The following is a 15,432-nucleotide window of genomic DNA, read 5'->3' on the forward strand; positions in this document are numbered from 1 at the left end:
AGACACTGTTCAGGTAGTGGAAACTCTGACAGTGATAAACTGCTGCATCTTCATGCTGGGCGCCGTTGATGGTCAGAGAGAAGTCAGTGCTGCTTCCACTGCCACTAAACCGAGCTGGTGTTGGTGATACACGTTGGTTTACTAATTTTATGAAGAGCTTGGGGGCTTCTCCAGGTTTCTGTTGGTACCAGAATAGATGCTGACCACTACCACCGCTGGAAACCGCTGGGTTTGTTTTACAGGTCAGAGTGACTGTGGATCCTGGAGCAACAGACACTACTGGTGTCTGAGTCACAGTCACCTGACTGCTGGTTCCTGTAGGAAACAAACAAACCAAACATTGAGTTATCCAATAGAAAACACAAGCAAACAGAGAAGGGTGGTCCACATTTTGACTGGGTGGAATGAACCAACCTGTTAAGGATCCACAGACCACTGTCCAGAAAAGGAGGGTGAGGTGATTCATGGTTGCCACGGTTTCTGGGGTGTTGAGTGACAGCTCTGAGTCCTGCAGTGTTGAACTCAGAGGACTTTAAACCCTCTCAGAACCCCAGTTTCAGCTGAGCATGCAAAGCTTCCTCTATATGGAAATGACCTGTTTCCACTCATCAGACGGGGGGTGAGAGTGACTGCAGACGTTCTGGGAGGACCGTTGTACCTCCTCTACATTCACACCATTGGAATACAAATTCAGATTTAATGGAAACTATTGGAATTTATAATGTGTAACATTTTATCTGGTTGAGGTCGATCTTGGTTTGTATGACATCCTTTGAATCTCTAATTTAGATTTATTATTACCTAAAACCAGAATAATAGATAAAAAGATATTGTTCTGTTTAAAATAAATGCATGATTATAACATTGGCTTGAAGGTTTTTTATTCAGTTACCTTATTAGACATGTGTTAAAAGTTAAAACAATAAACCTTTTTTAATTTTGCGTTTAAAAATGTTATGAAAATAAATGTAAATAAATCTATTTCACTAAATCTATTTAAACAATTAATGTATATTGATTATAATAATACAGTGAAATAAATATCGACTAATTCATCCATTCTAGTGAGAAGCCAGTGTTTGTGTGTCAGTGAGATGAGTCTTTAATATGCGGGAGGTTTTTGTACAGCCTCTTAATGAGTTTGTATCACTGTGGCACACTTTTGGTGGAGGCACCAAACTCATCGTTGACTGTAAGTACAAGGACACTTTTCTTTGCCTGGCATATTTAACGTTCTCTAAATATTATTAAGTGTGATAATGTTATCTTTTGGAACTTTCTATATTTTTAATTTCTTGTTATTTTTTAAAGATAAGCTGAGGACAAAGTGTAAATATATTGTGGTACAGAGTACTGTCTTTTAAAATACACTGCATATGTTACATATGTTGTTCTACAATATAATGTATTTCATGAAAGACCTCATTATTGCTGTGGCATTATTAATTTATTGAATTGGCAAATCAGTCATATTTAATTTAGATGAAATTCACACTTGTCGATTAATGTTAACCCAATAAAACGCTAAATTTTGAAGTTCAATCATTTTAAATATAAACATGTTGTTACCGTTTTAATGAAGAGATTTTAAACACAATGGTTTTCTTCCTCTTTAATATCACCAACTGCTGGTGAACAGGAAGCTGTCCCTTCCCTCTGTGCTCCTATGAGGCTGATGTTAACTGAGCCTGTTGTCCACTCCTCTCTCTCTCTTCCAGTGGGAGTGGTGCAGCCCACGCTGAGCGTCCTCCCTCCCTCCAGAGTGGAGCTGGAGCAGGGCAGTGCTACACTAGTGTGTGTGGCCAGTGGGGGCTTCCCCTCAGACTGGAAGCTTGGCTGGAAGGTGGGGGGCAGCAGCAGGTCTGGGGGGGTGTCCGATAGCCTGGGGGTCCTGGGGAACGATGGCCACTACAGCTGGAGCAGCACCTTGAACCTCCCTGCAGACCAGTGGAGGAAGGCGGGCTCAGTGAGCTGTGAGGCCAGTAAGAATGGCCAGACACAGCCTGTCACTCAAACCCTGAATCCTGACCAGTGTTCAGAGTAGAGAGGCTCCAGCATGGAAGAACTGGAGGATACAGATCTCCTCTGACACGTCTGCTTTATGTCTCTCTGTCTGAGGTGGCACTGCAGCTTTTGGATGAATTACATTAATATAACTCGTGTTTGATTCATTGACATTATGCTCTCTGATTTTATCCCCTTGCTTTGTCACATGTTGAATCAAATAAAAAAGCAAAAAGTACAATATTTCGTGTAATATCTTCCAATCGTGTAAGATCTGTTTCTCTTTCTACCAATGAGCATATCAAACATATGTAATCTTTATTAGACAAGTTTCATCACCATTGTGAATGAAGGCTTAAAGCTATGGCGTGTATCTCTGAATGAGCAAAGTGTTGGTTGTGTGGATGTTGTTGTAAAGTGTGTTAACTGTATCCAGTGGACCAGTGTCAGTCATAGAGACACTGCTGCTGTTATGACCCATGTGTGTCAGACTGACTTTATATCAGTTCATCAAATAGAAGTTCAGGGCGATGTACAGGATTCTGCAGATACCAACTTATCAACATGCAAAAGTACATCTCAAAAGACATTCAGTATCTCTCACCAAGACATAAGAACCCTAGCATGCAGAGTGGGGGAAACAGTCATATATTCCTAATGTCTGTCTATGTGTCAAAGACCAATCCGACATGGCTAAAATATGTTTCTTTAAACGTGTTCTGTGAGCAGTGAACTGTAGCTATTCAAATGATGTCCAGTTTTAGCTGATGTGCACCTGTGTCTCTTGAGTGACAGAAAGTCGGTGGAAATTTAGGGCTGAGACTTTCAGAAGAGTCTCTGGAGAATCCAGTGAAAGCAGCATGTGTGCATGTCTCCATACCAGCTCAATGGCACCTCTTGTCTCCAACCAACACCATTACAATTAAGACTGATTCCATGAACTCCATTATCTCAAGGTTGAATTTAATATAAAGCTGGCTCTAATCTATTCATAATAAGAAGAAGAAAGTCGTTCCTTTCATCAGGACGCAAGCTGCTTCATGTGTGGGCGTTGAGGATCTCGAGTTCCACAGAGTGGGGGCAGCCACCCTAAAGGCTCTGTCCATAGCTGAAGTCCCTAACCCGGGGTGGGGGGGTGGGGGGGTAAAGCAGTCCGTGGTCTGAGGAACAGAGATTCTGGGAGGGGGAGTAGGGTCTGAGGAGCTGTGAGAGGAGCGGGGGCTAGAGGTAGTAATATGTGGTAGTTCAATTTTTACTTCATGTAATATCTTTTAGTTGAGGTAGTAGTTGTATGGATAACGTGGTAGTTGAGATAGCGGTTGTATTTAGTAGTTGATTTAGTAGTTGTGTTTGTAATACTTGATGGTTGAGGTAGCAATTGTATGTAATAAGTGGTAGTTGAGGTAGTAGTTGTATGTAATACATGGTAGTTAAGGTAGAAGTTGTATGTAATATGTGGTACTTGAGGTAGTACTTGTATGTTTAATAATGCTGAGGAATCTAATGCTGGCTCTTGGTTGAGGCCCCTGGTTAGAGCCAGCTCTGTGCTCAGCGCTCTGTGTCAGAGTCTCTTCCCCCTCAGCAGCTGCAGCAGGTTCCTGCTGTAACAGCTCAGTGTCTACGCAGTGTGACTGAGGGAGGTTTTTGTACGGCCCTCAATCACTGTGTGAACATCCAGACACTGTTAAGATGGTGGAGACTCTGACAGTGATAAACTGCTGCATCTTCACGCTGGGCGCCGTTGATGGTCAGAGAGAAGTCAGTGCTGCTTCCACTGCCACTAAACCGAGCTGGTGTTGGTGATACACGTTGGTTTAAATATCTTATGATGAGCTTTGGGGCTTCTCCAGGTTTCTGTTGGTACCAGTGAAGATACTGACCATTACTATTGCTGTAAACCGCTGGGTTTGTTTTACAGGTCAGAGTGACTGTGGATCCTGGAGTAAAGGACACTACTGGTGTCTGAGTCACAGTCACCTGACTGCTGGTTCCTGTAGAAAACAAACCAACCAAACATTGAGTTATCCAACAGAAAACACAAGCAAACAGTGAAGGGTGATCCACATTTTGACTGAGTGGAATGAACCAACCTGTTAAGGATCCACAGACCACTGTCCAGAAAAGGAGGGTGAGAGGATTCATGGTTGCCACGGTTTCTGGGGTGTTGAGTGACAGCTCCGAGTCCTGCAGTGTTGAACTCAGAGGACTTTAAACCCTCTCAGAACCCCAGTTTCAGCTGAGCATGCAAAGCTTCCTCTATATGTAAATGACCTGTTTCCACTCATCAGACCGGGGGTGAGAGTGACTGCAGACATTCTGGGAGGACCGCTGTATCTCTTCTACATTCATACTTTTGGAACAAAATTTGATTTGGTGTAAACAATTGGAATTGGAATCTATAACATTTTTTCTTGTTAATTCGATCTTGGTTTGTATGAAATTCATTAATTTTCAAAATTGTGCAGGCTATAAAAAAGTTACTCATTACAGCGGAACCTAAAATGCTATAATAAATAAAAAATATTTTTTTGGAATTAAATGCATGTTTATTACATCCATTCTTTCATTTTGGAAAGTCTAACAAGTTCAATTTGTGGACTGGTTTGGCTCGTTTATTTGTTCTGTTTGATTGTGAGACTCCAAAGATTGTTTTAAAATGTTATATCTTTTTTTAATTCTACTAATTCGATCTAAAGTAGAAAAAACAATAGCTGTAGAGAGTAAAATATTGAATAATTAATAGATTTCTGTGAAAAGCGAGTGTTTGTGTCAGTGAGATGAGTCTTTAATGTGCGGGAGGTTTTTGTACAGCCTCTTAATGCGTTTGTATCACTGTGGTGGACTTTTGGTGGAGGCACCAAACTCATCGTTGACTGTAAGTACAAGGAGACTTTTCTGTATCTGACATAGTACTAACTTTTGTCTAACTTACCTGTAAAGATATATATACATTTACTTTTTAACTTTAATTTGAATTTTTTTCTTAAGAAAGGTTAATGACAGTGTAAACATTTTTCTCTGATGGAGTTCAGTCATTAAATGTTATTGTTTATAGTGTTTTTCAAATGCTTTCTTTATTGTGAGAATTCATAATTTATTAAGAATATAATTGAGTTACTTTGAACTTCATTAATTTGACTAAACAGTTTCGTTCAGTTTCTGTTTCGAAATCTAAAAATGCAGTCATCATTTATTTAATATAATATGTAATCTTGTATTGATGTACTTAAAATATCCAGTTGATAGAATTTTCTTGCTAAATCCGGAATGAAATATAATAAAAAGGAAGTGAAAGAAAGACTTATTAAGAAAAGCAACCTGACAGTTGAAATGTGTCATGAATAAGGTTGTATACATTTCCACGTTACAATAAACAACATTTCTTGATAAATGCTGTTGTTCCCTTCCCTCTGTGCTCCTATGAGGCTGATGTTAACTGAGCCTGTTGTCCACTCCTCTCTCTCTCTTCCAGTGGGAGTGGTGCAGCCCACGCTGAGCGTCCTCCCTCCCTCCAGAGTGGAGCTGGAGCAGGGCAGTGCTACACTAGTGTGTGTGGCCAGTAGGGGCTTCCCCTCAGACTGGAAGCTTGGCTGGAAGGTGGGGGGCAGCAGCAGGTCTGGGGGTGTGTCAGATAGCCTGGGGGTCCCGGGGAAAGATGGCCACTACAGCTGGAGCAGCACCTTGACCCTCCCTGCAGACCAGTGGAGGAAGGCGGGCTCAGTGAGCTGTGAGGCCAGTAAGAATGGCCAGCCGCAGCCTGTCACTCAAACCCTGAATCCTGACCAGTGTTCAGAGTAGAGAGGCTCCAGCATGGAAGTACTGGAGAACACAGATCTCCTCTGACACGTCTGCTTTATGTCTCTCTGTCTGAGGTGACACTGCAGCTTTTGGATGAATTACATTAATATAACTTGTGTTTGATTCATTGACATTATGCTCACAGATTTTATCCCCTAGCTTTGTCAAATGTTGAATCAAATAAAAAAGCAAAAAGCACAATATTTCTTGTAATATTTTCCAATCGTGTAAGATCTGTTTCTCATTCTACCAATGAGCATATCAAACATATGTAATCTTTATTAGACAAGTTTCATCACCATTGTGAATGAAGGCTTAAAGCTATGGTGTGTATCTCTGAATGAGCAAAGTGTTGGTTGTGTGGATGTTGTTGTAAAGTGTGTTCACTGTATCCAGTGGACCAGTGTCAGTCATAGAGCCACTGTTGCTGAATGACCCATGTGTGTCACTGACTTTATATCAGTTCATCAAATAGAAGTTCAGGGCGATGTACAGGATTCTGCAGACACCAACTTATCAACATGTAAAAGTACATCTCAAAAGACATTCAGTATCTCTCACCAAGACATAAGAACCCTAGGATGCTGAGTGGGGGAAACAGTCACATATTCATAATGTCTGTCTATGAGTAAAAGACCAAACCGACATGGCTAAAATATGTGTTTCTTTAACCGTATTCTGTAATTAGTGAACCGTAGCTATTCAAATGATGTCCAGTTTTAGCAGATGTGCACCTGTGTCTCTTCAGTGACAGAAAGTCAGTGGAAATTTAGGTCTAAGACTTTCAGAAGAGTCTCTGGAGAATCCAGTGAAAGCAGCAAGTGTGCATGTCTCCATACCAGCTCAATGGCACCTCTTGTCTCCAACCAACACCATTACAATTAAGACTGATTCCATGAACTCCATTATCTACAGGTTGAATTTAATATAAAGCTGGCTCAAATCTATTCATAATAAGAGGAAGAAAGTCATTCCTTTCATCAGGACGCAAGCTGCTTCATATGTGGGTGACAAAGAACAAAAAAATATGAAACATTATATATTAAAACAGTAAATAAACAAATAAATAAGAAAAGATCATGTTCCAAAGTCCAGGCCCAGTAAGTGGGTCTTCAGGCAGCTTGTGAAACCGCAGATGGATCCAGCGTTGAGGATCTCCCGGGGAGCGAGTTCCACAGAGTGGGGGCAGCCAACCTAAAGGCTCTGTCCATAGCTGAAGTCCCTAACCCGGGGTGGGGGGGTGGGGGGGTAAAGCAGTCCGTGGTCTGAGGAACGGAGATTCTGGGAGGGGGAGTAGGGTCTGACGAGCTCTGAGAGGAGCGGGGGCTAGAGGGACTGGGGTGAGGAAGAGGAGGAGGAGGAGGAGGAGGAGGAGGAGGAGGAGGAGGAGGAGGAGGAGGAGGAGGAGGAGGAGGAGGGGGAGGAGAAGGAGGAGGAGGAGGAGGAGGAGGAGGAGGAGGAGGTGGAGGAGGAGGAGGAGGAGGATGTGGAGGTGGAGGAGGAAGAGGAGGAGGAAGAGGAGGAGGAAGAGGAGGAGGAGGAGGAGGAAGAGGAAGAGGAGGAGGAGGAAGAGGAGGAGGAGGTGGAGGAGGAGGTGGATGAGGGTCTCTACCACGGGGGCAGTGAGGGACGGCCCGAGTCTGGACATGTTTCTGAGGGGGTCCAATGCCTATCTGTTGATGGACTCCATGTGGGGAACCAGTGATAGGGATGAGTCTGGGACCCCCCCAGGTTGGGGACTGGAGAGAAGGGGCTGACGGAGCAGCCGTCCATTGACCGGACCAGATCCCCGACCTTCTGGGGCCTAGGGGGCCTCAACCAGGACTCTGTCTTCTTACTGCTGAGGTGTGACTGGGGGGGGGCAGATGTAATATGATGAAGTTTCGGTTGTAGTTGTATTCAACATGTTGAAGTATTAGTTGTATGTAATACGTGGTAGTTGAGGTAGTAGTTGTACGTTTAATAATGCTGAGGAATCTAATGCTGGCTCTTGGTTGAGGCCCCTGGTTAGATCCAGCTCTGTGCTCAGCGCTCTGTGTCAGAGTCTCTTCCCCCTCAGCAGCTGCAGCAGGTTCCTGCTGTAACAACTCAGTGTCTACGCAGTGTGACTGAGGGAGGTTTTTGTACGGCTCTCAATCACTGTGTGAACACAGGGCCACTATGGAGACTCAGACAGTGATAAACTGCTGCATCTTCACGCTGGGCGCCGTTGATGGTCAGAGAGAAGTCAGTGCTGCTTCCACTGCCACTAAACCGAGCTGGTGTTGGTGATACAAGTTTGTTTGTATATTTTATGAAGAGCTTCGGGGCTTCTCCAGGTTTCTGTTGGTACCAGAACATATTATCTCCATCACCATCTCTGTAAACCGCTGGGTTTATTTTACACGTCAGAGTGACTGTGGATCCTGGATTAACGGACACTACTGGTGTCTGAGTCACAGTCACCTGACTGCTGGTTCCTGTAGAAAACAAACAAACCAAACATTGAGTTATCCAATAGAAAACACAAGCAATCAAAGAAGGGTGGTCCACATTTTGACTGAGTGGAATGAACAAACCTGTTAAGGATCCACAGACCACTGTCCAGAAAAGGAGGGTGAGGTGATTCATGGTTGCCACGGTTTCTGGGGTGTTGAGTGACAGCTCAGAGTCCTGCAGTGTTGAACTCAGAGGACTTTAAACCCTCTCAGAACCCTGCAGTTTCAGCTGAGCATGCAAAGCTTCCTTGATATGGAAATGACCTGTTTCCACTAATCAGACTGGGGGTGAGAGTGAATGCAGACATTCTGGGAGGACCGCTGTATCTCTTCTACATTCATACTTTTGGAATACAAATTCAGTTTTTCTGGAAACTATTGGAATTTTCAATGTGTAACATTTTCTCTGGTTTAATCGATCTGGGTTTGTATGAAGAAATTAATTCTCATAACAATATTAACTAAAACTAGAATAGTAGATAATAATTGATAGTTCTGTTTTTAATAAATGCATGATTATAACAATTTCCTGATGGTCTTTTAATAAGTCCAATTATTGAATTAAAGTTAAAGAAATCCATTTTTTGTTAGTGATCCCTCAACTATTTAATGAAAACAAATGCTTAATAAACACATTTCATTGAATGCATGCACATTCAAACAATTGATAGAAATTAATAATAATTATTTCAGCTAAATCAAATATTGAATGCTTCATTGATTTTTTGTTTGAAGCAAGCGTTTGTGTGCCAGTGAGATGAGTCTTCAATGTGCGGGAGGTTTTTGCACAGCCTCTTAATGAGTTTGTATCACTGTGGAACACTTTTGGTGGAGGCACCAAACTCATCGTTGACTGTAAGTACAAGGACACTTTTTTGTATCTGAAACAGTACTAACTTAGAAAACTACCCTTTGATGAACCTAAATGGAAAGATCAGCAGATTTTCTTTGTTTTTAACAAATTTTATTTTTCGTAGGATAGGCTAATGGCAGTTTAAACATGATTTTATGGAGTTCAGTCGTTTGATTTTATTGTTGACATTTTCTTCATAATTATGTCTTTCTTGGGAGAATTTTTAATTTATTGAAAACATTATTGATTTACTTTTGACTACATAATATTGAAAAGTAAGTTTCAATCAGGTTCTGTTTTAAAAATGCAGTCATCATTTAATGAATAGAATATTATATCCGTATTATGTGCTTAAAATATCCTGTTAAGAGTTTTCTTGCAAAATCCGAAATGAAATATAAAAAAAAGGAAGTGAAAGAAATACTCATTAAAATGGCAACCTGGGAGTTGAAATGTGTCATGAATAAGGTTGGATACCTTTCCACGTTACAATAAACAACATTTCTTGATGAATGTTGTTGTTCCCTTCCCTCTGTGCTCCTATGAGGCTGATGTTAACTGAGCCTGTTGTCCACTCCTCTCTCTCTCTTCCAGTGGGAGTGGTGCAGCCCACGCTGAGCGTCCTCCCTCCCTCCAGAGTGGAGCTGGAGCAGGGCAGTGCTACACTAGTGTGTGTGGCCAGTGGGGGCTTCCCCTCAGACTGGAAGCTTGGCTGGAAGGTGGGGGGCAGCAGCAGGTCTGGAGGGGTGACCGTTAGCTTGGGGGTCCTGGGGAAAGATGGCCACTACAGCTGGAGCAGCATCTTGACCCTCCGTGCAGACCAGTGGAGGAAGGCGGGCTCAGTGAGCTGTGAGGCCAGTAAGAATGGCCAGACGCAGCCTGTCACTCAAACCCTGAATCCTGGAGAGTGTTCAGAGTAGAGAGGCTCCAGCATGGAAGAATTGTAGAATACAGATCTCTTCTGACACGTCTGCTCAATGACCCTCAGTCTCAGGTGGCCCTGCAGCCTTTGATGAATTACATTAATATAACGTGTCTTCTGATCAATAACATGATGCTCTCTGGATTTGACCCCTTGCTTGTGTTGGTCACCTGTTGAACATTTAATAAAGATGTAAAGAATCAATCCTTTCTTGTCATCATTGGCTGTCATTTATATTTTGTATTTCCAAATGAATGTGGATTCTAATAAGCATATGAAACCTCTGCCATCTTTATCAAACATATTTCCCCACCATTTTGAAAGAAGGGTTAAGGCTATGGTGTGTATCTCTGAAGGAGCAAAGTGTTGGTTTTGGGGATTTCCTTGGAAAGTGTGTTCACTGTATCCAGTGGACCAGTGTCAGTCATAGAGCCACTGCTGCCGAAATGACCCACGTGTGTCAGAATGACTTTCTGTCACTTCATATAATAGTAGTTCAGAGAGATTTTCTGCAGATACAAACTCAGAATCTTGTAAAATTACTTCTCAAAAGACATTCAGTATCTATCAACAGGACATAATAACCCTAGCATGCTGAGTGGTGGAAACAGTAACATATTAATAATGTCTGTCTATGAGTTAAAGACCAAACCGACAACGCTAAAAAATGTGTTTCTTTAAACGTATTCTGTGAGCAGTGAGCTGTAGCTATTCAAATTATATCCAGTTTTAGCTGATGTGCGTCTGTGTCTCTTGAGTGACAGAGAGTCAGTGGAAATGTAGGGCTGAGACTTTCAGAAGAGTCTCTGGAGAATCCAGCGAAAGCAGTATGTATACATGTCTCCATACCAGCTCAATGGCGTCCTCTTGTTCCAAACCAAGGCCATTACAGTAAAGACTGATTCCCTGAACTCCACCATCTACAGGTTTTATTAAATATATAGCAGGCTTGATTCTATTCATAGTAATGTTGAAAAAGTCGTTCCTTTCATTAGGACCCAAGCTGCTTTACATGTGGGTGAAACAGAACAAAAAATATGAAATATTATATTTTAAAACAATCAAAACAATAAATAAGCAAATAAATAAGGCGATGTAATACGTCTAAGTTGAGGTTGTAGATGTATTCAATATGTTGAAGTTTTAGTTGTACATAATATGTGGTAGTTCAATTAGCAGTTGTATGTAATATCTTGTAGTTGTGGTAGTAGTGTGTAATATCTTGTAGTTGAGGTAGTAGTGAGTAATATCTTGTAGTTGAGGTGGTAGTGAGTAATATCTTGTAGTTGAGGTAGTAGTTGTATGATATACGTGGTAGTTGAGGTAGTCGTTCTATTTAGTATTTGAGATAGTAGTTGTAAGTCATACGTGGTAGATGAAGTAGTAGTGTGTAATACGTGATAGTTGAAGTAGTAGTTGTATTTAATACGTGGTAGTTGAGGTAGTAGTTGTGTGTTTAATAATGCTGAGGAATCTAATGCTGGCTCTTGGTTGAGGCCCCTGGTTAGAGCCAGCTCTGTGCTCAGCGCTCTGTGTCAGAGTCTCTTCCCCCTCAGCAGCTGCAGCAGGTTCCTGCTGTAACAGCTCAGTGTCTACGCAGTGTGACTGAGGGAGGTTTTTGTACGGCTCTCAATCACTGTGTGAACACATTGACACTGTCAGAGTGGAAACTCTGACAGTGATAAACTGCTGCATCTTCACGCTGGGCGCCGTTGATGGTCAGAGAGAAGTCAGTGCTGCTTCCACTGCCACTAAACCGAGCTGGTGTTGGTGATACAAGTGTACTTGTATGTTTTATGATGAGCTTGGGGGCTTCTCCAGGTTTCTGTTGGTACCAGAATAGATTAATATTGCCGTAAACCGCTGGGTTTGTTTTACAGGTCAGAGTGACCGTGGATCCTGGAGTAAAGGACACTACTGGTGTCTGAGTCACAGTCACCTGACTGCTGGTTCCTGTGGAAAACAAACAAACCAAACATTGAGTTATTCAATAGAAAACACAAGCAAACAGAGAAGGGTGGTCCACATTTTGACTGAGTGGAATGAACCAACCTGTTAAGGATCCACAGACCACTGTCCAGAAAAGGAGGGTGAGGTGATTCATGGTTGCCACGGTTTCTGGGATGTTGAGTGACAGCTCCGAGTCCTGCAGTGTTGAACTCAGAGGACTTTAAACCCTCTCAGAACCCCAGTTTCAGCTGAGCATGCAAAGCTTCCTCTCTATGGAAATGACCTGTTTCCACTCATCAGACGGGGGGTGAGAGTGACTGCAGACATTCTTGGAGGACCGCTGTATCTCTTCTACATTCACACCATTGGAATAAAATTTGATTTGGTGTAAACAATTGGAATTGGAATCTATAAAAAAAATTCTTGTTAATTCGATCTTGGTTTGTATGAAATTCATTAATTTTCAAAATTGTGTATAAAAAAGTTACTCATTACAGCGGAACCTAAAATGTTATGATAAATAAAAACACATTATTTTTTGGAATCAAATGCATGTTTATTACATCCATTTTTTCATTTTGAAAGCTCTCACAAGTTCAATTTGTGGACTGGTGTGGCTCGTTTATTTGTTCGGTTTGATTGTGAGACACCAAAGATTGTTTTTAAACATTATATATTTTTTTAAATCTACTAATTCGATCTAAAGTAGAAAAAACAATAGCTGTAGAGAGTAAAATATTGAATAATTAAAATATTTCTGTGAAAAGCAAGTGTTTGTGTCAGTGAGATGAGTCTTTAATGTGCGGGAGGTTTTTGTACAGCCTCTTAAAGCGTTTGTATCACTGTGGTGGACTTTTGGTGGAGGCACCAAACTCATCGTTGACTGTAAGTACAAGGAGACTTTTTGTGTATCTGACTTAGTACTTACTTTTGGCTAACTTACCTGTAAAGATATATATAGATGTACTTTTTAACTTTAACTTTAATTTAAACTTTTTTCTTAAGAAAGGTTAATGACAGTGAAAAACGTTTTCTCTGATGGAGTTCAGTCATTAAATGTTATTGTTGATAGAGTTCTTCAAATGCTTTCTTTATTGTGAGAATTCATAATTTATTAAAAATATAAATGAGTTACTTTGAACTTCATTAATTTGACTAAACAGTTTTATTCAGTTTCTGTTTCGAAATCTAAAAATGCAGTCATCATTTATTTAATATAATATGTAATCTGTATTGTATTGATGTGCTTAAAATATCCAGTCAATAGAATTTTCTTGCTAAATCCGAAATGAAATATAATAAAAAGGAAGTGAAAGAAAGACTTATTAAGAAAAGCAACCTGACAGTTGAAATGTGTCATGAATAAGGTTGTATACATTTCCACGTTACAAGAAACAATATTTCTTGATGATTGCTAATGTTCCCTTCCCTCTGTGCTCCTATGAGGCTGATGTTAACTGAGCCTGTTGTCCACTCCTCTCTCTCTCTTCCAGTGGGAGTGGTGCAGCCCACGCTGAGCGTCCTCCCTCCCTCCAGAGTGGAGCTGAAGCAGGGCAGTGCTACACTAGTGTGTGTGGCCAGTGGGGGCTTCCCCTCAGACTGGAAGCTTGGCTGGAAGGTGGGGGGCAGCAGCAGGTCTGGGGGGGTGACCGATAGCCTGGGGGTCCTGGGGAAAGATGGCCACTACAGCTGGACCAGCACCTTGACCCTCCCTGCAGACCAGTGGAGGAAGGCGGGCTCAGTGAGCTGTGAGGCCAGTAAGAATGGCCAGACGCAGCCTGTCACTCAAACCCTGAATCCTGACCAGTGTTCAGAGTAGAGAGGCTCCAGCATGGAAGAACTGGAGAATACAGCTCTCCTCTGACACGTCTGCTTTATGTCTCTCTGACTGAGGTGGCACTGCAGCTTTTGGATGAATTACATTAATATAACTCGTGTTTGATTCATTGACATTATGCTCTCTGATTTTATCCCCTTGCTTTGTCACATGTTGAATCAAATAAAAAAGCAAAAAGTACAATATTTCGTGTAATATCTTCCAATCGTGTAAGATCTGTTTCTCTTTCTACCAATGAGCATATCAAACATATGTAATCTTTATTAGACAAGTTTCATCACCATTGTGAATGAAGGCTTAAAGCTATGGCGTGTATCTCTGAATGAGCAAAGTGTTGGTTGTGTGGATGTTGTTGTAAAGTGTGTTAACTGTATCCAGTGGACCAGTGTCAGTCATAGAGACACTGCTGCTGTCATGACCCATGTGTGTCAGACTGACTTTATATCAGTTCATCAAATAGAAGTTCAGGGCGATGTACAGGATTCTGCAGATACCAACTTATCAACATGCAAAAGTACATCTCAAAAGACATTCAGTATCTCTCACCAAGACATAAGAACCCTAGCATGCAGAGTGGGGGAAACAGTCATATATTCCTAATGTCTGTCTATGTGTCAAAGACCAATCCGACATGGCTAAAATATGTTTCTTTAAACGTGTTCTGTGAGCAGTGAACTGTAGCTATTCAAATGATGTCCAGTTTTAGCTGATGTGCACCTGTGTCTCTTGAGTGACAGAAAGTCGGTGGAAATTTAGGGCTGAGACTTTCAGAAGAGTCTCTGGAGAATCCAGTGAAAGCAGCATGTGTGCATGTCTCCATACCAGCTCAATGGCACCTCTTGTCTCCAACCAACACCATTACAATTAAGACTGATTCCATGAACTCCATTATCTCAAGGTTGAATTTAATATAAAGCTGGCTCTAATCTATTCATAATAAGAAGAAGAAAGTCGTTCCTTTCATCAGGACGCAAGCTGCTTCATGTGTGGGCGTTGAGGATCTCGAGTTCCACAGAGTGGGGGCAGCCACCCTAAAGGCTCTGTCCATAGCTGAAGTCCCTAACCCGGGGTGGGGGGGGTGGGGGGGTGGGGGGGTAAAGCAGTCCGTGGTCTGAGGAACAGAGATTCTGGGAGGGGGAGTAGGGTCTGAGGAGCTGTGAGAGGAGCGGGGGCTAGAGGTAGTAATATGTGGTAGTTCAATTTTTACTTCATGTAATATATTTTAGTTGAGGTAGTAGTTGTATGGATAACGTGGTAGTTGAGATAGCGGTTGTATTTAGTAGTTGATTTAGTAGTTGTGTTTGTAATACTTGATGGTTGAGGTAGCAATTGTATGTAATAAGTGGTAGTTGAGGTAGTAGTTGTATGTAATACATGGTAGTTAAGGTAGAAGTTGTATGTAATGTGTGGTACTTGAGGTAGTACTTGTATGTTTAATAATGCTGAGGAATCTAATGCTGGCTCTTGGTTGAGGCCCCTGGTTAGAGCCAGCTCTGTGCTCAGCGCTCTGTGTCAGAGTCTCTTCCCCCTCAGCAGCTGCAGCAGGTTCCTGCTGTAACAGCTCAGTGTCTACGCAGTGTGACTGAGGGAG

The 15,432-nt window shown here is 41.8% G+C and overlaps 1 gene segment (V, D, J or C); it reads left to right on the forward strand.

Moving 5' to 3' along the window:
* The first annotated feature begins 445 nt into the window (after positions 1 to 445).
* On the forward strand, positions 446 to 2,237 carry LOC130383128 (Ig lambda-2 chain C region-like). The segment is given in 2 exon segments: positions 446 to 1,192; positions 1,719 to 2,237. Coding segments are annotated over 2 exon segments (411 nt in total).
* The last annotated feature ends 13,195 nt before the right edge of the window (positions 2,238 to 15,432 follow it).

The sequence above is a fragment of the Gadus chalcogrammus genome, chromosome 5 (genome assembly GCF_026213295.1).
Source record: "Gadus chalcogrammus isolate NIFS_2021 chromosome 5, NIFS_Gcha_1.0, whole genome shotgun sequence".
NCBI lineage: Eukaryota > Metazoa > Chordata > Actinopteri > Gadiformes > Gadidae > Gadus > Gadus chalcogrammus.